We start from the raw sequence: 25869 nt of genomic DNA on the forward strand, positions 1-25869 counted from the left end.
TCATTAACGTTTTAAAGGGAGCTCTTAAATCACTGCTTCATTACGTAGGTGACTCGTGTTAAAACATCTTTTCTGGAAGCATCTGGTCTTGTCACCTAACCTGCCTGACTGAAATCACTGGGGCACCCTAAGGCCTCGAGAATAACTCGCTTTAGTGCTGGATTTTTCCAGACAAACAAGGTTAAAGCTGTACGAAAGATCAGTGGATGCAGACAGACGCATGCAGCTCACACACACAATAAATTATATTATTCTAAAAAAAAAAAACTTTACAATTTATGTGAGTTTTTGCCTGTGTTCATTTGTCTGTAAAATATTAACGTTTGGGAGTCAACCCTATGTAAGTTACTTACTCAAAATAATAGGGCAAAGTTTATAATGGTAGTCATTCACATGTACTGTGAGGATTAACACWACCCAAAAGGTGACTGCGGCAGCCATCTTTGATTTAAAAAGTCATAAAAGGCAGCAGGTGTTGGCTTCCTTCAAATGCTCAGCCCTTAATTAAAGTATGTATATGAAATAGTAAGAATGAATGGGCAAAAATTATCTGAGGAACAACACTTATTGTTATATTATTAATATAAATCAATGGTCTTTTTTACAGGAGTAAATCTGTTAATTGATAAAATTCAGGATAAAAAAACAATCTCAATAACGTACAGTATAAACGAAAAGAAATTGGACATCATGGCTACGATTGTTGGTAAAATGTAGGCTAACAAATTTCCACAATGCTCCTAATTTAATTGTAGATGTTAGAGGAAAAAAAGTGAGATAACTAATTCATATTGTAAACTACAGTACATTAATGCTCAGTTGTCACACTAGAGTTTAATCTCAGTGAATTAGACAGATGGTTTTTAAGGCCGTCCCAAGTAAACACGGACTCAGGAAGTTACAGCTGACAGCTCTGAACCAACACGTTAACGTTCAAAAAGAATTCACCACAATACAGCTGGATTTCTGCACAACTCTCATGTGGTCCTGCTGCTGTTCCAAACAACAGTAGTTGGGACTTCCTGTTTAGCTCATTTTCCTTTTGCACAGGGAACTAAAGCCAGCCTTTCTGTCTCGGCATGGATGGAAAACCATTGAATAACATATCGAATACTTTACCCCAAAACTTAATTGTTTTTAAAATTATGTCTCCTGGTATTACCACTTTTAAGTTACAAGATTAATCAGGCTAACCCTTATTTTTATATAAATAATCAACAATAAATCAGACATAAAAGATTTAAAATCACTTTTTTAATAAGACATTACAATGACATTGTTCTGTACATAGTTCCCCCCCAGTCAAAAAAGGAGTAAGAGCTGCACCACAGGGTATCATTCAACTTCTCACCAGTTAGCAGCTTCCTCTGACTGCACCAACAGATGGACTCTGATGTAGGTAGGCTTAATGTACTTATGTACTCATGCTACAGATATAGGCTATCATATAATGTCCCAATACTGAGACTAATCAACTGTGATATCAGGCTGCGATTTCTGAGCTGAATGACATTCATTGGGAAAGATTGAGCCAACTACCTATTACCCTTTAAAAAAAATGCATTTTGACAAGCATGTTTCAGAGTTACTGGTGGCCTAGTTGTTTAATACTCAGCACAATTAGATATCAAGACATGACACAAAAGGTCAATCAGTTAACTATATAGCCCACTTAAGGGAACTGGAACAAGGAACAAAACATGTTCAGGGTTTTTTTTTTTTCTTTGATGTCTAATGAAAGTGAAATGTTGGTAATCCCCCCCTTGCATATTACCCTACTGCTTTCTTAATGCCAGAGAAGAATTAATCACAGTACTGTGCTAACAAAAGTTCCAAATCCTTCAAGTCGGCTATGTAACATTAAAGAGCTGACCGTTGGAAAAATAAAATAAAATAAGTGATCCAAGTTCAAYAAAACAGACTAAAGACTTTTCAAACATCTTTAGTCTATATGGATAAAGATTTCAAAATTAGAAAACAAAACAAAAAAAAAGAATAGGCAAAGTGGTGATTTCTGTAGCTTTAACCTCAGGACAAATTAAATTTATTGTCAAGCAAGTCCCAATAATAACGTGATACAAGCCTGCTACAGAACACAAGCAAACTTTAAGCCAGCAAACCCAGTTAAAGATAAATTAGTCAAACGGGATAAACAAAGTAAGAAAAATAAATGCAGATTATCAACTTTTATTAACCATACTCATTTGAAGATGTTAATTGTTACTTGCGACATTTTTTTTAAATCTTGTAGTTTTGACCTAAAACAGTCAGCACTCAATCATTAAGACTTGTAATTTGAGGTTAGCCATGTCAAACCCTCATAGAGTCCATCGCCTGTGGTTGCACAGGAGGGTTGAACATACCAATTCCTGTCTCGGATGCGGGTCAATCCAAGCTTCTCCTGGATTTCATGTGGCTTCATGGCATCCGGGAGGTCTTGCTTGTTGGCGAATATCAAGATGATGGCATCTCTCATCTCCCGGTCGTTGATGATGCGGTGGAGTTCTTGTCTCGCTTCGTCAATACGATCCCTGTCTGCGCAATCCACCACGAAAATTAAGCCCTGGGTGCCTGTGTAGTAGTGTCGCCACAGAGGGCGGATTTTATCCTGGCCTCCAACATCCCAGACGTTGAACTTGACGTTTTTGTAAGTGACCGTTTCCACATTGAAGCCAACTGTAGGAATCGTGGTCACGGACTGTCCCAGTTTCAGTTTGTAAAGGATTGTTGTCTTTCCGGCAGCATCAAGTCCTAGCATCAGTATTCTCATCTCTTTGTTGCCAAATATTTTTGAGAGCATTTTCCCCATTTTAGACTCTTGAGCATAAAAACTTTGTCCCAACGAAAAAAAAATACCAATAATATGCTAATGTGTTGCTGAGTATTCGCTGTCAGTCAATGCAGCCAATTCAGTCCAGGCTTACTGGTGAAACCATGTCTTGGTAAAAATGTATTTGGATGAAAAAAAAAAATCAAAACTGCACACACATACTTAAAACTAACAGRAATTTTTTGAGACTTTTTTTCCCTTTTAAAGTCTGTCAGGAACCTGTTGAATGCAGAAACATTTATGTTGAGGTTTTATAGAACTACAAACCACATGACACAGTGAAGCTAAAAACTTGACAGCGGCTGCTGCAGGTTGTTCATTGTTCAGCAAAACTGAACAAAGATGTGCGAGAGTCACAGACCAGGACAACTGAGACTTACAAAGAGCCAGCACGGTGAGTGTGTGGGAATAAAATCTCCAGAAAGCCGCGTTGCTTGTGCTGGTTTTCGTGTGGCGATAGCGTGAAGGCGGTCCTTCTCGCCGGCTGYGCCCTTGTTCTCTTCACAACTGCCTGGGGAGAAAGAGCAGCTTTCTGCGGCTTCTTCAAASAAGGTGGCGCCGAGCGACCCACACGTCGCTGTAGGGACGACTTCGAAGTAAAAAAAATAAAACAAAATTCCGTTGACTCAGCGAAGGAAAAAAAGACCCACTCAGGAAACTCTGGCCGCACTGAAAAGAGATTTAGGGGGAGGGTCAGACATGAAAAATTAGCCAGCTATCGCTCGTGGCTGTAAAGACGGTTAGTGAGCTAGCATTAGCTAAGCTAACGAGCTAACGTTAGTTAGCTACAGTAAACTAATCGAATCAAGACATAAAATACACGCTATGGTCATACAATATCTAGCGACGATTTTAAGCAATTCGATGGTTAGTTAAAATATACGTTAATTACCAGTTTTCTCCCCCTCTTGACTCGATAAATTCACTCAGTTCTCGTCTTCCTCCTTTCCTGGCCGCACTGCTGCTACACCGGAAAGGTGTGGAGCTGCATCAACAGCTACTTCCTCCTGTCTGCTTCATTCAGCCAATACCCAGTACAGCAGGCCGTTTGTACATATAATCAAAACACAGCAATCAATAATATGAATACCATYTACCTGTAGCAATAATTTGATTGTTTTTGATTTTAATTTAAATGAAGAATATCTAAACTTACATTTCTAGTGATTAAAAAAATTCAAGGTCTCCGCAACTGATTAAAAAAACTAAGTAACGAATAATAAACCAGAAAACACTGAAAAGTCTAAATGGCTATTTAATGTTTAGTGTCTCGACTGAAAAAATACTGTTATTCCTAGTCATTAAAAAATTTGAAATTCCCAGAAATGATTTCTTTTTTCCACAATCAACACTGCAGTCATCATAAGCACCATTCTTCTAAGAATAAATTACATCATTTTTACCACAGTTACACGTGCTTTAGACTTTCAGCTCCAGATTTCTGCAAGTATACTTTATTTTTTCAATGTCAAAACTGGTGTCCCATTAAGGTTATGTCAGCCAAAATATCTTCAGGTATTTTTAAATACGTTGCTGCAATTATCACTATTCTTATTACTGATATCTGATTTTTTTGTTTAATTTTTACTGTCATAGATTAATATTTGATATTTTAATTACATTTAAACTAGTTAAAATTGTGTCTTGTCTTTGAATTTTTATCAGAAGTGTCTGGACTAGTGGTATCTATGGCAAATAACTATAAGATCATGTGTTTAAAATTAAGTAATTTGTCCTTGAATTATAATGTTTGACAAATCTAAAAAGTTCTTTAGCTGTAATGGTCATTTTGATTTTGAATAAATTAGTACAATCTGCTTTGAAGAGCCTGCCCAACTGTTATATGTTAAATCGGATTGCCATACTTTTAGTCACCAGAGCGAAACGAGCTCCAGGAAAGAATAAATAAATAATAAAATAATAAATATCACTGACATAAAGCAGGATTTCACTGCATGTTAATAAAGTGAAAGAAAATGTAGAGTTACATTCATAAATAATCACAGGTCTAAAAGTTAAAAACGACTAAACTTTGAAAATTCGTTTCTTTTTTTTTTGTTTATTTTCAGGTATTTACATAAAAGTGATAATTTTTGCACTTTATATTTTTATAATGGCTTGGGAAAAATCATGTTAAGGAATTAAATTAGTGTAGTTGTAAAGTTATATATAAAACTGATCTAATAAAATATTAAAATGATTTGCTCAAGTAATTATGTAGAGTAACATTGTCCCCTTGTGGCTACCTTTTGTATTGTCCCATGTGAGCTTGGAAACCTGTCTGAAATGTGCTGTCTTCTGCACTGAAAACTTAGTTTCCATGGTTTGTTCTGCTTCACACAGTATTATTTTAACTGTGTCGTTTTTAATCATTCTTATGAGTTCTGTTAGTTGTCTAGGACTTCTCAGGGACAAGCTGGAGCTGTTTTGGAGTGGACTACCAAATATCCCAGTGGATACTGGACTACCTCACTGACTGCCCTATGTGAGGACACAGGGCTGTGTCTCAGACAGGCTGGTCTGCAGCACGGGGGCTCCTMAGGGAACGGTGCTGGCACCGTTCCTCTTCACCCTTTGCACTGCAGACTTCACCATCAACACCCMACACTGCCATCTTCAGAAGTTCTCTGATGACTCTGCCATAGTCGGCCTCATCACAGGTGAGGACGACTCAGAGTACAGACAGTGGACTCAGGACTTTGTGGACTGGTGTCAGCGGACCCACCTCCTGATCAACACTGCTAAAAGCAAGGAGCTGTTAGTGGATTTCCGCAGGCAAAGACCCACCTCACTGACACCGGTGAATATCCAGGGAGTGGACATTGAGATAGTTCAGTGGTTCCCAAACTTTTCAGCTTTTGACCCACAAAATATCAGCAGCAGAGACCTGTGCCCCCAGCTATTGTTGGTTGATAAACATTGTTTTCACGTCAAATAAACAAGAGCATGGTAACATTATTTATTACGCTATTTTTGTCCATTTTAAATACACTAATCTTATTATTTTGTAACAACACAGGCAAAAAATGTTGTTGTCATTTTTAAGTGTAATTAATTCATAAATTATTTTCAGGACCCCACCTTGATGTTTCAGTGGATCCCGATCCAAACTTTAGGAACCACTGAGATAGTGGACTCTTGGGTGTTCACCTGAACAATAAACTGGAATGGACTCACAACACAGATGCTCTTTACAGGAAAGGTCAGAGCAGACTCTACCTGCTGAGGAAGCTGAGGTGTTTTGGAGTGCAGGAGACGCTCCTGAAGACCTTTTTTGACTTAGTTGTGGCTTCAGGCATCTTTTACGGCATTGTATGTTGGAACAGCAGCTTATCTACAGCTGAGCAGAAGCGGTTGGGTGAGCTCATCAGGAAGGCCATCTCTGTTCTAGGATGCTCCCTCGACCCAGTGCAGGTGGTGGGACACAGAAGGACTCTAGCTAAAATAACAACACTGACAGAGAGCATCAACCCACCCCATGAATAAAGCTGTTGCTGATCTGCAGAGCTCCTTCACTACTGCATTCTTTTTTTGGCCACTTCAGTAGAAAACAAAACTGAACATTAGTTTCTTCATCAGCGCATTGGCGGGCAAAGGCACAACCCACCAAAGGGCAGARTGKCAGGGGGACGAAGCCCACCACCAGCAGTGGGCCCCCAGGTGAACCAGAAGAAGGGGCTGCTCAAGACCCAGCCCRATACCTATCATACACAGACACAGTCACACAATCCCACCCTCATTTTCACACCCACTCATTCAAAGACATACAAGATGGACACCATACTCTAATCACACTCCCCATACATACTCTAAACCCGCCAGGTCCAGGACACGCACCAGCCCCCAACAGAGGGCAGCCCACATCTGAACCCAGGAGGTAGACCCATTCATTCTGTATTAATTCTATATACAATAAAAATACAGTCACAAATTAAATGAAACGTAGCAGAAGAAGAAAAAAAATGTTATATCTGCCCCTTTTTTCAACTAAACAAATTGTTGCAAACCCGACTCAGAAAGAAAGTCATGACAAAAAGGAGACACACTGATTTAAAGTAAATTTATACATTTTTATTATTGTTTTAAAGTGGATTTTGAAGCCCAACTTAAATTAGACAGGAAATAAGAACCAAATAAACTAAACCATACTAATTTACTAAAATATCTACCATAATAAAAATAGAAACAAGGCCTGCCAATCCTAAAAAAAGAGAGAGAGAGAAAAAACAGGATTAACAGGACTACTTGCTATGGGGAGAGCAAGATTAGCCCAAGCAAAAACACAATTAAAATAACTGGATTACTTGCTGAAAGCAAGATCAGCCCAAACAAAACCAAAACCAAAACCAAAACCAAAACCAAAACCCCAACAAAACTAAGTGGACTGCTTGGAAGAGCAAGAGCAGCCACTGGTGTAAGGATTGGCCAGATCTAAATAGGCTGGGGTAATTTGCCCAGGTGCTCCCAGTCTGCAGCAAACTCCAGGCCGCACCCACTTCACCTGAAGAACAAAATACAAACATTAGTCCAATGATGACAGGAGTTGTTACATCCCACACCAAAAAGAAAGGGCCCACAAGGGAACTCCACAAACAACCACACAATCAGAAAAAAAAAAGAGTAAAAAATCAAGCCAGAGGGACACGAGACATTTCAGAGAGTTCAAAAATGTTAATGGATTATGATAAGTGTAAAGCACGATTGGCCCGTTCGTTCCCTGACCCAATATAAACTTCAAAACATTGTAGGGCCCAGATTAAAGCCAGTGCTTCCTTTTCATTCACTSAGTAGTTCATCTGGTAAGAATTAAACTTTCTTGAAAAGTAACAAACAGGCCTCTTAGYGCCAGTTTCATCCTCTTGAAGTAACACTGCCCCAGCTCCAACCATACTAGCATCCACCTGTAGTTTAAAAGTTTCGCTCAGCCGTGGATCAGCCAGTAYGTGCACTAAACATAACAATGTTTTAACATGATCAAATGCTTTGTGACGCTCTGGTGACCATGCACACAAACTTCACGGTACTTTTGAGCAGATCAGCCAATGGTGCAACAACAGTGGAAAAATCTTTACCGAAACTGTGGTAAAAACCCACCAAACTAAGAAATCACATGAAGACTAGGGTAAGTTTTAGTAAGATTTGATTAGGCAGTTATGAGAAAGCTCCATCGGGTAATTTATTTAGCCTGTTTGCTTCTRAGTGGTTAATTACAGTATCATGGACCGGTTACAAGGTCATACAGATAAAAATAAGATTCTGTGCAGAAAAATAACAAGAAAACAGTCATGACAAACTYATGATCCAAGGGGGTGTGCAGTTGAGTCAGATTAAGTCATTTCTATCAATGTGCATAATGTGCATGTGTAATAAATATKGTAAAGGGCAGAATATTTACAGYACAGTGTTCYAGTACAAAAACATAGATGTGCAATAGTCACAAGGGTATTATTTATGTTATGACTGCAAAAGGGAGTCRGTTATTGTGCAAACACAAGCATGCTTATCAAGATTGTTGGGAGCAGTGCTGGTTGTTAGAGTCTAACAGCTGATGGGAGGAAGGATCTGCGGTAAYRCTCCTTTGTRMATTTAGAATGCAGCAGTCTGTCACTGAAGTCATCAATACAATAAATTAAGTGTGGAACAATTATTGCATTATCCAACATAAAAACTGCTTTATCATTAAATAAGTCCTTTACTTTGTACAGTACTGCAATGGATTTAGTTATTTTTGCTCTTATGTGATTTATGTGAGGTCTCAAATTCAATTCAATTCAATTCAAATTCAAATTCAAAAATACTTTATTGATCCCAGAGGGAAATTAGGTGCTAGATTATGACAATTTAGCTGACATGGAGCTAAATTAGGGCTCCATGTCAGCTTTTCATCYATAATGACACCTAAAATCTTTACCTCACTGACTCTACAAATTTCAGCACCATCAACTCTAAATGGAACATCACCAGTTTTCTTTCTATTACTGAATATCATACAATTAGTCTTGTCCAAATTTAATGAGAATTTATTAAGTTGAAATCAAGTTTGTATTTTATCAAATTCTATCTGCACCATTTCCAACATCCGTTCTATTTTCTTAACAAAACAAAAGAATGTGGTGTCATCTGCAAATAATACACATTTAAACAACCCCGACACATTAACCAAGTCATTTACATATAAAATAAGAGGCACTCCACATGTGATGGCAGCCAATTCATTTATCATATTCATTTGAACAAACTGTTTTCTATTTTTTAAATAACGATACCCACTCTAGTGCTGGTCCTCTAATGCTGTATTTGTTCAAATTTTCAAGAAGAATACTGTGATCAGTGTGTGTCAAAAGCTTTCTTCAAGTCAACATAATCACTAGCACAGTACTGTTTTTGATCAACAGCAGTTGTTATTTGCTCTACTAAGTCCATGAGAGCCATCAATGTAGAATTATTAGTTCTAAAACCATACTGACTAATATATTTTGTTCATCGATAAATTGATATAAACTTGTCCTAAATAACTTCTTCAGAATTTTTGAAAACTGTGGTAACAAGGATATTGGTCTGTAGTTGKTGAACATRCATTTCTCAYCACTCTTAAAAAGAGGGATTACCTTGGCTGTTTTCATATTGTTTGGAAATATACCAGTTGAAAATGATAAATTACATAAATGCGTAAATGGCTCAATAATATATTTCATTATATCCAGGGGTGTARCACCAAATTCTGGGCCCTGTACACTCGATGTCGGTGGGCCTCTCTCCATGCCAGTGCATGAGGTGCATAAGAAAGAAAAAAAAAGGCATATTCTTTTAAATAAAAAAGTATAAATGGGGTTTTAAGCTACAATCAGATCAGATTGATGAGTGGTTCTTTTATTCATCAGCTGAATTGATGCATTTGGCTTATGTGTTCAAATAGCTAAACATTATGCTACATCTGGTTTGTGTACTAATGTTGTGATCCATGACACTCAGCAAATTTTGATTTAAAAACATTTATTCTTGAACTTTAGACAAACATTTGGTGCATGACGTGTGCTCAGTTTAACTGTCTGCACACATCAAACTGAACACCAAGTGTTTCTGTTGTGATGCAATAATAGTCAAACCATATAACTGAGATTTTGTTCACCTTCATTAAACCATGTTGTGTATCAGCCCTTTGAACTCACTAAGAATACAGTTGCAACTATCTTTTCTGTTTCTGCAACAATCTTGCTTCACGTGCAATGATTCCATTTTTTTAGTTAAATGTTCATCAATGTAAACATTTTTCTTTTCAGTTTCATTGCTTGCAGTATTAAATTATTTCTTGATTTTCTGCTAATGAACCTAATYACTATGGATGATTTGAAATTTTCTGATTTAGTGTGCAAAGTGTGACAGTTAAAATATAAATATAATACAAAAAATAGCTAAAAAAAGTATAAATTGCTGAAAAACCAAAAGTCATACCACCCTTGTGTGAATGCTATGAAGCACTCAGCGTTGCAGGATGTGTGGCCACGCCCACGTGTGACGTTAGAGAGCGGAAATTATCCATAAAATGAATTTTATGGGCTGGCTTCAAAAAAAAAAAAAAAGTTAGCAAATCAAAATATAACACAAAATTATGTATTCTAGTTCTGTTTGCTACTTAAGTGTATAAATATGGAAGGCGCTTTGCTGTATTTTRCTGTTTAAGACCGCGGTGTTCTAAACACTTTCGTATAACGGTTTTAAAGCGGCAGCGCCACTTTTCGAGACAGGAGCATGGCGGACGTCAGCTGTCCGACATCCCTGGTATCTCTCGGCCGGGCGCTGTCTCAACCGTCCCTCAATCTTTTAGAAACAAACGATACGTCTCCGACAACCTCTCAGCTGCACCCATGCCGGAGGAGAAAGCTGTCGAGCTGCAGCTCGATCGAGAACGGGGACCCGGTCACTTCGCTGTTCGCCGACGAGTCCCGTGTCCTGGTCATCAACACCGGGGGAACCATCGGGATGACGTTACATGATAACGGTAGGAAGCTGAGCTCCTGTGACCCGCAGGTGCTCCAGCGTCACACTGCTGGAGTTAAACGTAGTTTTTGAAGGCACAGCTGATTGTTTTGTCAACATGTTTCTCTGAGCACGAGGCTCGGATTAACATTCTGCGTGACAACAACCTGCACGTGGATCCTAAAATAGTCTGGGGAACATCTTGATATACAGCTGCGACTTGATCTCAACCCGGCTAATGAGAAGCAGCAACCCTGGTGCAGTGGCGGAGCCAGACATTTTCCTCAGGGGTGGCCAGACTGGGACCACTACTCACACAGGGGTGGCCAGATTGGGACCACTACTCACACAGGGGTGGCCAGACTGGGACCACTACTCACACAGGGGTGGCCAGGAATATTACATCTTTTTTTACTTGAAAGTTTCTGCAGATATTTGTGCTGTGGTCATTTCCTTATGTCCTTATACAGGCAGTGAGTACCTTTATAAACATGGGCGTCAGAACCATTTTAAAAGTGGGGGAACACTGTTGGGGGGTCTGGGAGTCGTCCTACAAAAAATTTTGAACAAAATAGATGCCATTTCCTGCATTTAACCAACTTTTTAAACATACTCTTACCTACGTAAATAAACACTTGATTTAATAATTATTTCAGACAAATTATTCGTTAAACTAGTTCCATCATCCTGTTTTAAACTCACTGCTACAGCCGAGATAAGGTTAATTAATGTGACACAATTTTTATCATATCCAATGACTTTAGGGGTGCTTTCTACTTTTATATTGTTTATTTATTTTTAATTGTAACACATGTCATTGTGCCAAATAATGATGATGCTCAACTGCATGTTTAAAACTAATATTAATAATTTTACCCAATGAACAGGTGCAATATTGATAACCACCAACAGTGAATTTAGAKGGGTGTTTCACTTTTTCTGATKTAGTGATAGGCCTACTCATAACCAAAAGGGACAGAGCATCACACGACCTTCATAGCATAAAATGACAAAAATGAATGAATAAATAAATAAATAAATACATAAATAAACATCTGTCACCATAAGTCCAAAAGTTTACACCATAAGTCAGATTACATAGGCATATATTCTGTATATTAAGAAAATAATCACGTCCTCGTCACTACTCTTCTTCAGTGATAGAACTTAGTAATGTTTCAAACTGTTAAACACTGCCACCAACTGTTCAGGAGGATTATTACACCCCTAAAGGTTGTTTCACTGTGTAAGGGGTCTGTACAGCAGGGTGACCAATGGGGTGGCCAAAGATTTGTGTGTGGTGACCATGGCCACCCCCTGGCTTCGCCCCTGCCCTGGTTTACTTGAGAAAAAAAAAATCCTGTCTTCAAAATAAAATAAACCACAGTTGTAGTGATAGTGGTTGTTGTTGTTTTGGTCAGTTAAAAATGTTTCTCTCTCACCAGGCTACTTTTATCATTTTACTAAACTTGTTATCAGGAACCTGTTCCTTATTACCCAAATGCAAATGGAACATCTCCACTGAATGAATAACCACATGTTGAAATTTGGCATTACATAAGATGTGAACTATTCAAACTTTCTTTTGTGCTGTACAGAAGTMTTAAGTCATCCCATTCCCTTCATAATAAAAAAAATTTGTTTCATAATAAGTATATTTTAATTAAAGGTGGTTTATTCATTTGTTAAAGGGGCAATATCATGTAAAATCAACTTTTTTGAGTTATATATCATGTTGTAATGTTATACTCTCATAAAAAAACATGCCCAAAGCCTTGCTTTGACTCATTCATGCATGTTTGAGAAATCCTGCAGCGTTTTTAGGAAGCCATGCAGAGGAGGAAAACAACAGGTGGGGACCAGAAACACCTTGTGGTACCAGAAACGCCCCTGGGACGTGTCTTTAAGCCGAACTTCCTCATGGCAGAGTACACCCCCCCCCCCCACCCGGCAGTAACAAAACAAAAGTGAAAGTGAAACTTACTGTCTGCTGCTCTCAGCACTACATCTCACTCAGTGAAGCTCTTTTCAGATTCAAAGTACCTTTGAGGAAATTTGTTTTCAGATGCTAAGTAAACTGCGTCATAGCGCACGCGCGAACCATTGCTAACCAATGATCCCTTGTGCTGCTTTAAAAGTTTTGCACAGTATACCGCAGCTTTGAAATCTTGCTGTTTGACAATGACTTTTACCAACACTCTTTGTCCGGACAAAGAGAAGTACTTTTYTCTGTGTCAAACAAATGTTATGCTAAGCCTTACCCTAAATATGATCCAGAATACACAGTATGAATCTTGATATCCATTCCGAACAACTAGCCCTATTTGAAATACAGCAAAAAATAAAATAAAATAAAATAAAAAAAGTAGCCAAGTTTGAGCTCAGTATCTATAAAATTGGCTGAATTACAGCCATTATTGTGTTTTCTAAAGATGGTTGACTGTGACAGCCATCTTGAATTGTAGGGCTGTGTATTGGCAAGAATTTGGCGATACGATACATATCATGACAGAGGGGTCACGATACGATATATCTTGATATATTGCGATACTATAAGCAAGGTGATATATTGCGATATATTGCGATTTTTTTGTCCAAAAATTCTATTAAATAAAAACCTCTTACAGGGGAAAAAAAAGAAAAACCAAAATTCATTGCCTCAGAAAATTCTAATATTACATAGACATGCTTTTGATACATTTAGCTGTGTTCTGCTTTGTATGTATTTTATATTATTTGTTTCATATTTCTTATTTCATCCATGTTTTCAATTATTAGACTAAATTTGACAATAAATAGTTTGAAAATATATTTTTTGCAGCTTTTAGTTTTTAATATTAATTTACAATATGGTCACCCAACACTTAACATTAGCCTCTACCTCAAGAGGTAGAGTAGCCAAATGGCTGACTCACTGCTGCCAACTAGTGTCAGAGGCTGAACTACAACATAAAAATGAACGGCTGGCAGGAAAGTTGACATTTTAAATCTTAATAAAAAATCAATACAGGGCTTTAGAATATCGATACAGTATCGGGAAATGAAATATCGCGATATTTCAGTGTATCGATATTTTCTTACACCCCTATTGAWTTRASCACAAAAGTTCATCCGTTGTTGATGGCAACYTAATCATTACTTAATGAAAGTTTCATTAAATRCCATTCAGTGATTCCTGAGCTATTTTGCTGACAGGGACAAAAAAGATTTAAGTGTTAAACACAGATTTTGTTGTCAGAGAACGTGTTGGAGATCAGTCTCAGCTGCCAACACCAAATTTTAGTGAAATTTTATTTGTAAAATTGATGGATTTAAAGTTATTTTAAGGTTTGTATATTAAAAAAAAACATGTTTTAATCTTCTGGTATTAGTTGAACTTTTGAACTAAAACTTTTGGTAAAGTGTTCKTCATGCGAGGAGTGAAGATGAAGAAAAACAGAATCAGAAAGTCGAGCAGGTTTAGTGAAAATTAGCACCCTGCTGTGACGACTGTAAAAGTCCATCAGTTGTAGATGTCAACCCAGTCATTACTTTCTGAATGGTTCATTAAAATCCATTCAAAGATTCGTAATGGTAGAGAAAAACAACAAAAATTGCACAAAGACTGACAAAAACAGGCTCGCACCACCTTTCACTTCATCAGTGAGCGGTAAAAAAATAAATATATTTAAATCCTGGAAAAGTATTAAGTCAGACCACTTTATAAGAATGTTTGGCTTTTTGTAAGCAAAGTATAAAGAAATCTGCTGTTTCAAATCTTTTTTTACTGTAAATGTCCCAAAAGTTACTTACTTATTTTTGTCCTGTTATTTATTATTGAAGTGTGTAGTTTAACAGAAGTGTATGCCTTTCCAGGTGGATTAAGAATCATAATTTTATTTTAATTCCCTAAAATGATTGAGCTGTGCACAGTTTGTAACAATGTCATGTCTTACATTTACCTCTAGGGTTCAGTGTGAGACTGATAAAGCTGTTTTGTTGGGACAATAGATGATCTCTTTTTAATGAACAAATCCGCTCAATGAACAAGCTCTTACCTGACATATCTCCATTGTTGTAATCCACAGTTCTTGCCCCCAAAGCCAATGCTCTGGTGCAAAGCCTGCGCAAACTGCCCATCCTGCACGATGAGCTGTACGCCCATCAGACCTCCATGTATCAGTACTACGGTTCTGAGAACTCCCTGGTCCTGCCGTAAGTGCACCCAGACATCACATCAGCTCAGTCAACACGCAGCGATACCTTATTTCCATACATTAAAAAGCCTTAATAGAATAAASGTTTGAGGCAACATATTTGAAAGTGTGTGTTTTACATGTTATTACATTTACTAAAATGCAGGAAAACAACTATTTCTTTGTGTCATATAAAAAAGTTCAGTCTTTTTAACTGTTTGATTTAAAWATTTTCCAAAAACATAACGATCTGATATGTTGGAGATCACCAGGTGAGCTTCGTGTGAGGTTGGTGGTAACATTTCCAACTTAAAGGGTTAGCATTTCCTTTAAAATAGATTTGCTGCACGCTCCATGTCATCCACTGAAATTAATAAAGGAGTAGGATATTTCATCCAATGATTTATTATTTTTTCTGTAACTAACATTTTACTGTCTCACAGCCATTATAAATGTTTCAGTGAAAACAAYTGTTTTTTCTTAAAGTTGTTTTAATGACCCTAAACTACATTTGTCACTTTAACAGAAAGCCAACGCCCCACTCTACTCTTCAGTTTCATGGGTGCTGTAAAACTGGTAGCATGGCGTGTGCCGCCACTTTGCTTGTCAATGCTTTCATGTTCTCGGCATYCTCGACGCCAGTCGTTAAAGAGGAGGTGCATGCAAACGTGGCCTTTGGCAGTTGGACAAAACATTGCCTGGAAGTAATTTTTGTGCGTTGTAGTACTCCCCGCTTGCTGATGCGTACAGTTTTCCCAGCAGGCCAGCTGCTTTACTGTGTGGGAGATAATTACATAGACGGAGATAATTTAAGTTTGTGTAAAGTATGTTTGAACACAGTTGGTCTTACTGTCTTGTGCATGTGCAACGAGCTACACTGACTGCACAGTGTTTGCACTGCTAGCGTCTGGGACGTTAGGGCGAGGAGCCAGCTGAAGTGAAAACAATACCTAAAGATCAGTAGTACACCAGTTGATCAGTTGACTGATTAATAGCAAGATTACTGACATTATTGTTATTTTTAAATGATTGTTGCCCAGGGCAGAGCTCGCTAAGCTCATTGCAAATCAGGAACATCTGTTATTACTACGTTTTTGTGTCAATCAAGTGCCACTTCCTTCGATGAGGATGACTTTCATGGCTGAGATACTTTTAATGATACAACACTGACAGACCTAAAAAAAAAAAGCATTTACCACATTAATATCCTAACTCTTGAAGGAACCGTGTTAAATCTAGCAGGGAAAATAGACCAGTTATAATTTAAAAATGTCCTGTGAAGGTGTTTTAGGTTTTTATATTTTAGCCATTTTTGCAGGTGACTATCACACACCTTGTTTGTTTGCTCAGATTTCTTCAATCCCAATTGTTTTGTTTCATTTTTCAAAATCTAGTTCATAATGTGTAGGAATTTTAAAAAGTATTATATCTAAAACAAATTAACAAAAATTGGCTTAATTGGCTTCTATTTTGTATTATCTGCTTTAGAACTTAAACTTTAATTGTGTCTTTACAATTGCCTGATTATAGGAAAACTTCAGACCAGAACTTTTATTAGTTATTTCAGGCTGAAAATAAATTGCATATAACACCACGATTGTGTGCTGGAGAGTTGTCGGTTCACTACACATTACTGTGGTCCCACAAAAAGAACATAACAGCTTCCATAAAGCAGTTTCTGCTGGTCCCAGTATAAAATGTATTGGGTATTTGCTCATTCTTCAGTTTATAAATGAATTTTAACAAACATGCGAGTTGTTTGTTGATGACATGTAAATATATAGCCTGTGTCTTATTTCTGCACAGGAAATGCACTCAGACATATTATTTTTACACTAATAGACTATATGTCAGTGTTGGTAGACCTAAGGGCACGTGGACAGATAGGTGACTAACTGGAGGTACTTTAGCTCTAAGATTAGCAACAACATATGCTCCAGGGTTGTGTTYGGACTAGATGCTAATTAGTAGAGTGTCTGCAGGACCCCCTGGTTAGATGGGCTGGGGCATCTCCCACTCACCCCCCTGCTGTTCCTTTCAGCTCCTATCGTTACATGACCCTGTGATAATGTGGTGGTGGGGGGYGGGAGGGGTTCACCCTGCTTCTTTWAAAAAGATTAGAAAGATAATCTTTYCGTGACTGCCGAGCCCGTCACGCTGTCACAGGTGGAGCTTCGGCAGACATGTTTTACATGCAGCACCTTTTCTCRCCCATGTTTGGAGTAATGGAAACACACATTGCCTTTTCTTTAATCTCATATGAGTCAGAAGAACCATGAGCTGCGTGTATTTACAGAACGCGGTGGTATCAGTGTGTTCTGTATCTGTACCCGTATGACACGGCTCKCTTTTTCCACCTCTAAAATTCTTTCTGCATGTGTAAAGAACAGGTTTTGGCAGCTTGCTGTTGGGTTCRAAGGCCCCAGTAAAAAGCTTTGTCTCACTTGATAAACTCAAAATGATCTTTTCTTTATGCTTCCTTCTACTCACTTCTTTGCTTTCATCAGATTGATTTAACTTTTCTAAATGAGCAGAATGTGCACAGTCATTTCACATATTAAACATGTTTGAAGTGAATGCATTTCCGATCACTAACTTCACCAATAAATACATTTTAGCTGAACATTAACTTGTTGTGATGTTAAAGTTGTGGTTTGCTTTCTTTTCCAGATTGAATAAATTAAATAGGAGGATAATCTACACCATCCTGGAGTACAGTCCTTTGCTGGACTCCTCTAATATGACCACAGATGACTGGGGCAGAATTGGAAAGGACATTGAGGTGCTTGTGTCTCAATTTATTTCATTTTTAGTGAATATTTTAAAACAAAACAGACACTAAATGTCTTTTTAATGTGATGTTGACAGCTTATCAAGTAGTGCTGTGTATTGGCAAGAATTTGGCGTTACGATACATATCATGACAGAGGGGTCACGATACGATATATCCCAATATATTGCGATACTATAAGCAAGGCGATATATTGCGATCTATTGCGATTTTTTGGTCAAAATTTATATGAAATAAAAACCTCTTACAGGGGAAAAAAATGAAAAACCAAAATTCATTGTCTCAGAAAATTCTAATATTACATAGACATGCGTTTGATACATTTAGGTGTGTTCTGCTTTGTATGTATTTTATTTTATTTGTTTCATATTTCTTATTTTGTCCATGTTTTCAATTATTAGACTAAATTTGACAATAAATAGTTTGAAAATATATTTTTTGCAGATTTAGTTTTTAATATTAATTTACAATATGGTCACCCAACACTTCACAATAGCCTCTACCTCAAGAGGTAGAGTAGCCAAATGGCTGGCTCACTGCTGCCAACTAGTGGTCAGAGGCTGAACTACAATATAAAAACGAACAGCTAGCAGGAAAGTTGACRTTTTAAAGCTTAATAAAAAAATCGATACAGGGCTTTAGAATATCGATACACTATCGGGAAATRAAATATCGTGATATTTCAGTGTATCGATATTTTCTTACACCCCTATTATCAAGTGCAGTTTTAATGAAATGAATTACACATACAGAAGGTGTTGGTGTAAAATGATGCTTATTTGCTCTGTTTCTTCTAGAAAAACTATGAAAACTATGATGGATTTGTGATTCTTCATGGGACAGACACTATGGCTTACACAGCCTCAGCCCTGTCCTTCATGTGTGAGAATTTGGGGAAACCAATAATTCTCACCGGCTCCCAGGTAGGTTGCTGTTCTTCGCACAAACTCCTTCACTCCTGAGATGTAACTGTGGAATTTGAAGTGTTGACGTTCTAAATCAAGGTGCCCATCTACGAGCTGAGGAATGACGGCAGAGACAACCTGCTGGGGGCACTGCTCATCGCTGGCCAGTTTGTTATTCCTGAGGTAAGATAACAACAAAAACAAAAAACAAATTCTTATCAGCCTAAAAGAAGGAACTCTCAAATCTGATGTAACTCTGAATGTTTCTCTAATATATATATTTTTTTATGTTATGTGCTCGGTTTCTAAATAAACTCTAAATGAATCAGTGTGTTCGGTGTATATTATTATGTGGAGACGACAAAACTTGTTTAACAAAAACAGGCGAGAAACCGTTGAGAGAATGCTTCTRTTGACCGCGAGTTGTTACGCAACTAAACATTTCATAGAGCAGGAGTGACGGTAAGGTCTCTGCAACCTTTAGTAAAGGTGATGTTTGTACAAAAAGTGCATCTCAACAAAATGAACGTTAAATAAACATTTACTTAAATAAGAAAACATGCAAATGATAAACATTTTAAATAATTTTTTTTGATAAAAACGTTTCAATTTGAAACTAATTCCAAGTTTATGCAGCTTCAAAGAACCAGTATTAGCTCAGTTTTGCACTGATACGGATGCAAAGGAATGCATAATTATAGTCATAACTTAAATTTTTGTCTGATGTATTTCTAACTCCTAAATTAGGTAAAAAAAAGAATAATTTTAATTCTCCTCTGCAAATATGGCTTTGAGTAAAAAGCAATGAATTCCTCAATAGTTCAAAGTTGGACATTTCATAATCATCCGTCACATGAAAGTTTCWTAACAAAAAGAAAATTAGATCTCAACAAGCTGCTTTATTCTGTAGCAGTTTTATCACTCATGACCTACATGTTTTCTTATTTCAGGTGTGTTTATATTTCTTCAACAAACTCTACAGAGGGAATCGCGTCACAAAAGTGGATGCTGGGAGCTTCAACGCGTTCTCCTCCCCTAACTTGGCTCCTCTGGCGACAGCTGAAGTTGATATTTCAAGTTAGTGACAGATGAAATACTTGAGTCTGTATTATATTTTATAAATCCCTCTGGTTATTTAARGAGATTTTTCTAACCTGATTTTGTCACGTTTTTGTTTAGTCAGCTGGGATACTGTTTGGAGGGCAAACACCACAGCAAAGTTTCAAGTCCGAACAGAGCTGAACCGGAACGTGGGTCTGCTTCGGCTCTTCCCAGGAATCACTGCTTCTACTGTAAGACGTTTGACCCTTACAATAGCAAGTTTTCAAGTATRGAGGAGTTAGTTAGTCAAAAACATATGAAAATTAATTCATGTCATTAAAACTAAGGTCTTGGATTTAAAGAGGCAGCCTCAAAACGAGTAGATCTGAGGCACACCTCAGGAAAAGAGGTGAAAGAGGGGCTTGTGGAGTTACAATAAGGAGGAATTCAGATCAAAGCACTGCAATTCCACTGATATGGACCCCAACTTGATTTAAATGTTAAAAAGAAGGATTTAAAAGTTTTATATTTCAACTTTAAAAGGTAGCAGACTGTTGTTTTTGTGAAACTGTAGTGAAATACAGCCAACTTTGCTTGAAATAATGCACACTTTCCCATTAGTTCAGTACCATTATTATAAACGGCCGTCAAAGCTTTGGCCAGAAAAAGATGAAGTTATGGGCCATATCGAATCACCCTGTAAAAGGGAAGGATTGGCTCAGCTACTGTACTATTTAGCCACACCTTCCCCTGCAGAGGCTGCTGGGAGCGTTACTTTACTGTCTCAATCTGCTCCCTCTGCCCATCGCTGCTATGAAGGCCTTCTCACAGCTTTTTACTGCTTTTATGAGCCGTAGTTTTGATTAAGCACAAGGTTCTTAACTATGAAAGCTTGATTGGAGAGTTGTGTCGCACCTTTCTTGTCCAACCACTAATTATACCCCAAAATACTGACTTGGAACTTTAAACGTCACCTCTTTCTCGCAGCTTAACTTGCCAAGTGACTTTATGCTTGCTAATGGCTTCAGATTAATTGCCCTCCTTCCTGCCGTTGAAATCATCTGCTGCTCCAGTCGTATGCCGTGGTTAATGATGTGGTATGGGGCCTCCCAGTGCCCACCAGCCAGCTAGTGATTAAGATACTGGTTTCTGAGATGGCACCAGATGGGCTTTTAGGAGCAGAAACGGTCTCATGAATAAGAGTGAAAAACACTGCAGGATAAAAATAACACGAAATACCAATTTCTCCATTTGATTCTGCACAGTTTATTTGCCCATAAATTTTGGTCCGTTTTGAAATCTGAGYCTGCTCACATCTGTGTCCAGGTCAGGGCTTTCCTGCAGCCCCCCATGCAGGGTGTCGTTCTGGAGACCTACGGGAGTGGGAATGCCCCCGATAATCGTCCTGACCTGCTGGATGAACTGAAGAAAGCGACTGACGCTGGCGTCATCATCATGAACTGCACACAGTGTCTGAGGGGGACTGTGTCAGCGTCCTACGCCACCGGCATGGTAGTTAATTTGAGCCACTCGTTACCTTTCATCAGACGTAATGTTAAGGTGAAAGAGAAAGAATCAAATTACTTGTTTCTTTGGTTTCCTTCTTTTAGGTGTTGATGGACGCAGGGCTGATAGCCGGGGGTGACATGACTCCTGAGGCTGCTTTGTCAAAACTCTCCTACATCTTGGCCAAGAAAGAGCTTAGTCTGGAGGCCAAGAAAAAGGTTTATTTATTAATGGCACATTTAAACACTTTATGTATGAAGCAAAAGAAGCTTAGAAGACAATTCTGCAAGGTTTTTAATTTTTCGCCTCATCCAGATGATGGCTGAGAACCTGCGAGGCGAAATGAGCGCTAATCTCGACGGAGCCAAAYTGTGTCTGAGTGACAGCCAGTTTATCCAGGTCATCGCCAAGTCGCTGAGCATCAGCTGCAAGGAGGTGAGCACACACCGCGCGCTTCAGCTCGACCGCTCCTGAACAAGCTTTCCAACAAACCTGTTGGTTTTTTTCAGCCAACCATGACAGAACATTAACTCAAGTTCAGACTTTTCTTTTCGTGTTTGTCTTTTATTCCACAGTGTAGCTCAATTTAACTCTAGAACTATAGTGAATATTTTTTATTTCAATAAGTACCACTGTCTAAGCTGTAGGTGCTATACTTGTTTTCAGGAGTTCAACAATGCTGCAGAAATATTACTGCTACAGGTGACAGTTCTAGTGATGATTCACTCTGACCAGTCCTAGCTTGCTCGTAACCACAACTGTGGTGATTCTATACAGTGTTGGAGGGAAAAACAGGTAGAGTCAAGTTAAGCTGAGCTGTAAAATACAAAAAAAAAAAAAAAAAAAAAAGAAACATACAAGATGAAAGTTATTCTAATTCTAGTTTGATGGAAATGGATGTTGGGTCATTTGAGCCAAATTACATTCATTTGAAATTTCTTGTTTCTGGTGTCCAAAGGAGCTGGAAGCCATCCGTGATGCTCTAACTCCCCCGCTGGCATGTGCTGCTGCGAAGATCGGAGACATAGAAGCCTTGAACGCCCTAAAAGAAATGGTAAACACCTCTATGAATATCAGCACTAAGATAGAGTTGACAATTTTGATTGTGTTGCAAAAACAATAACAATTTAACACACAGACACACAAATGCTAATAAAAACAACGTATTGGGTTTGAAAGACTGATGGTAAATGGTAAGTGGACTGTACTTGTATAGCGCCTTTCTATCCAACCAGGATACTCAAAGCGAGTCACACTACCATCTTTGTCCTCATTTACATACAATAAAACATAAAAATATACAAATCAAAGATCAAATAAAATGAAAGGCAGCAGAAAAAAGAAAAAATCTTATATCTGCCCCTATTATCCCAAGAATATATTCAAACAATAGTAATAAAAAAAAAAAAAACAAAGTTACAAACATCAACTCAGACAACATATGGATTCACATAATGCTTCTCCATATTCCTTCAAAAAACTAACTTTTATCATTCTCTTMAATATGTACAYAGAGCTGGCATTTTTAACGTCATCCTCCAGACCATTTACCCATTCATACAGCACTCGACTGGTCTCTATAAAGCTAACATATACAAATCAGTCYATGAAGGCTAATCAGTGCTAATCACATTCATACACTGATGGGACACACAGAGGTCACAGCCGCCCCAATGCTGAAATCGACACCACAGACTTTAAACACAGTTATGCAACAAACATGAACAGGAAAGCGTTTGACGTATCTTATCTGCTCATGTTTGGTTTGGGAGGTCAACGTTCGCAGGTAAACTTGAACTTGAAATTTCGTGGAACAGTTTGATGCTGCACTTCTCCAAAAAGGGACAAAAAAATATCATTAACCAAAGCGCCCATTTTCCTTTTTAATAAATACCCTTGTAATATATGTAGAATAATGTGGCCTACTGATGTATTTGTATAGTTTTTAACAGTGATAGAGTTTTTTTAGGGGAAAAACACAAACCATACTTATTGATATAAACAAATCCCTTTTAGTTTCTTTTTTTTTCATTCAGTGTGATACCTTGTGATTCTTCTGTCACAGGGAAGTAACTTGTGTTTRGGTGACTTTGATGGACGGACGCCTCTACATATCGCTGCCTGCGAGGGTCACTTCAAACTTGTGCAGTACCTCCTCAGTAATGGAGCCTCGGTCCACTCTAAGGACCGCTATGGGGACACACCTCTGTGCAATGCTGTGCGCTTTAGGTAAGACACAAAGAGCGCTGCTGTCTTTGTATTTATCTGGTCCTTAATGTAATGTTACCATTTAGGAAGTTGCAGGCATTTAACACCTCCCCAATTTGGCCATTAGCAACAATTGTTATTCCTCACAGACATCTGAAGGTTTTCTGAAAATCTRTTGGTAATAGCTCTATCATAGAGCAGATTTCATTAAATGAGCTGCTTAGAGGCAGGAAAATTCAGCTCYGCCTAAATGAAGAGAAGGGAGCAGAGATTGCAGCAAGGGGATGGGGAAGGGGGGTTGCTGATTCCAGGGGACCAACTCATAATGAAGTTTAGAGGCCGATGATAATTACAAACTAATTAGGCTAATTGTCATCTGACAGTTTAGATGGTGTTTATTTTTACCAGAACTGTTTTTGTCATTGAGTCGGCAAGAAAAAGCCTGACTTTAGGTTTCAGTGCTGGTGCTATATGGAGCCTGAAGGGGGAAAACGTATGTGTCACTTCCGTACCAAATGGTTGTTGTCTTTATTTTAACGGTTGGCGCTGCGTGTGCGGACTTGTTTCTCTTTGTGACGATGGAGTGATGCAGCGGAGCACAAACACCTGCCGTTACAGAACGCTTCCTGCAGAGCAGGGGTGCCCAAACATTTTCCCTGAGAGGGCCACAATGAGAATCTATCCAGGGCTGCGGGCCAAATGCAGTGATATAATACATGAAATACAAATACTTTTTAAAGTAAAGTCCTTTATTTTTTAACAATTAAGCTTTGCAATGGCCCTCTTTTGTTTTAGTCTGTGCACTTGGAGAAAGTCTGCCATACGCTCAAGTAGCAAAGGCTCATGGAACATTTCATAAACTGATGAAATGAGTTTTTGTGGCCTTATAAAGTGTGCAAATCTACATGTGGGGTTAAATCTGATCTAAATATTTCTTGTCATTTCATGTTTCATGTTTAATCCTAATAAATCAAAGATAAAGTCAGCACCATGAATGAAAACCACCTACACTACAGCCCTTTTATATARTCATTTGACCAATGGAAATAYTGTGTTTCTACATAGGATGACAGGTTACAACCTTGTAACTTTGGCAACTGTTGGTGGGCCAAAYCAAATGGCTTGGCGRGCCAAATWTGGCCTGCAGGCCCCATTTTGGGCTCCTCTACTACAGAACGTCTCAGCAGCTCTCTTGATTTGTTCAATAAAAATGACTCTAAATGGTCCTATAGAAATTAAGGTTTGAGTTGCCAACTGGATTTAAGGCACACGTTTGCACAGACTACTGCAATTCAGCCAGATGCCCATATAAGGAAAGGCAGGGAGACAGTGAAAGGTGAAGAACAAATATGGGGAGTGTCTTTTGAACCAGTTGTACCAGTTAGCTCCCAGTTTCACAGATAAAACATACTAGCGCCTTAGTCTTTTAGAAGTCTTCTATGTCCTGTTAGTGGTTTCTATCGATGTCACTACATATTCTAAACAAGAAAACAAACAACAAATGTTCCCTAACGCCTAAAGACACTTTCTGTTTTGTTTGCTTAAATTCACTCAACTTTGAGTAGGGAACAATTTTGTGTTTGGTTTTGCCTGAATATCTTGTTTAAGGGACTGTCGCAGTGGGGGTGGCACTTTGTAAGGGATAAGAAACTTGCTCTGACTTGCCAGACAGCAAGTGCTACCACACTGACTCAACAGGTCCAAATAAACTTAAAAGTCAACTTTTAATGAGGAATAGTAACACTTTACATCAGAGCTGATTTCAGTCTGATGAAATTTGACTTAACTGACAAAAGGTTTCAAAATTACATCACTTTATAATTTTTTAATTGCCACTAGGTAGACATTTGAAGTGTTTCCAGTCATGAACAAGTCCAAAAATAAAACTTCAAAAGGACTTCTTTTTTTTAATGGGACTCAAAGTGCGAACAGCGTGAAAATAGTACACTGTTAATTATTATTTAAAACMGAGGTCTCGGGGCTTATTTTGACCCAAGGACATCAATAGGTTAAGTAAAGTTGAATCTGCACTTTGGAGCTAAAAAAGTGTTTTCATTATTATAAGATGTAAGAAGGAGAGAGGAAGATCTGTAGCCAACTAAAAACCAGTCAGACGGTGATTAAAGTGGTGAGTATGAGGCACTAATTAGAGCTGCAGTAGCCGCCATGCTGATTAAACAATACAACAGACACGGCGCTAAATCCAGCTCTGAAAACCAGGCGAACAGAACAGGTGCTTTGAATGAATACATGACTGTGTTAATGTGTGAATCTTATTTTGTAAGGAGTATGAAAATGAGTCGGAGCCATAAGACTTAAATATATAGATCACTAGACTGAGCCCCGCCCATACCATCCACTGGTAGTGTCTGTGACAGCATGGAGGARCAAAAATGGCGTCTAAAAGGGCAACAGCTCACAGCCTCCATAGAAACT

The 25869-nt window shown here is 38.2% G+C and overlaps 2 protein-coding genes across 2 annotated transcripts in view; one reads left to right on the forward strand and one right to left on the reverse strand.

The window, feature by feature from the left end:
• Nucleotides 1-1232: 1232 nt before the first annotated feature.
• Nucleotides 1233-3833, reverse strand: arf6b (ADP-ribosylation factor 6b). The gene is made up of 3 exons (XM_014013312.1): nucleotides 3723-3833; nucleotides 3211-3499; nucleotides 1233-3049 (listed from the first exon to the last, which is right to left on the reverse strand). The coding sequence occupies exon 3, from the start codon at nucleotides 2807-2809 to the stop codon at nucleotides 2282-2284; it is 528 nt and encodes a 175-aa protein (XP_013868766.1). The 5' UTR covers nucleotides 2810-3049; nucleotides 3211-3499; nucleotides 3723-3833; the 3' UTR covers nucleotides 1233-2281.
• A 6641-nt stretch (nucleotides 3834-10474) lies between these two features.
• The window catches only part of aspg (asparaginase homolog (S. cerevisiae)), a gene marked incomplete in the record, with an annotated part of 18230 nt that continues 2835 nt past the window's right edge, over nucleotides 10475-25869 (forward strand). The window contains 12 exon segments of the mRNA XM_014013323.1: nucleotides 10475-10829; nucleotides 14875-15001; nucleotides 17653-17764; nucleotides 18571-18696; nucleotides 18778-18861; nucleotides 19629-19755; nucleotides 19858-19970; nucleotides 21046-21231; nucleotides 21330-21443; nucleotides 21541-21660; nucleotides 22184-22279; nucleotides 23291-23454. Coding sequence (XP_013868777.1) covers nucleotides 10580-10829; nucleotides 14875-15001; nucleotides 17653-17764; nucleotides 18571-18696; nucleotides 18778-18861; nucleotides 19629-19755; nucleotides 19858-19970; nucleotides 21046-21231; nucleotides 21330-21443; nucleotides 21541-21660; nucleotides 22184-22279; nucleotides 23291-23454 — 1619 coding nt within the window.

The sequence above is a fragment of the Austrofundulus limnaeus genome, unplaced genomic scaffold (genome assembly GCF_001266775.1).
Source record: "Austrofundulus limnaeus strain Quisiro unplaced genomic scaffold, Austrofundulus_limnaeus-1.0 Scaffold2, whole genome shotgun sequence".
Lineage (NCBI taxonomy): Eukaryota > Metazoa > Chordata > Actinopteri > Cyprinodontiformes > Rivulidae > Austrofundulus > Austrofundulus limnaeus.

Coding starts and splice junctions, on each gene's coding strand:
- arf6b (XM_014013312.1), bottom strand. CDS start 2,809: ATGGGGAAAATGCTCTCAAAAATATTTGGCAACAAAGAGATGAGAATA.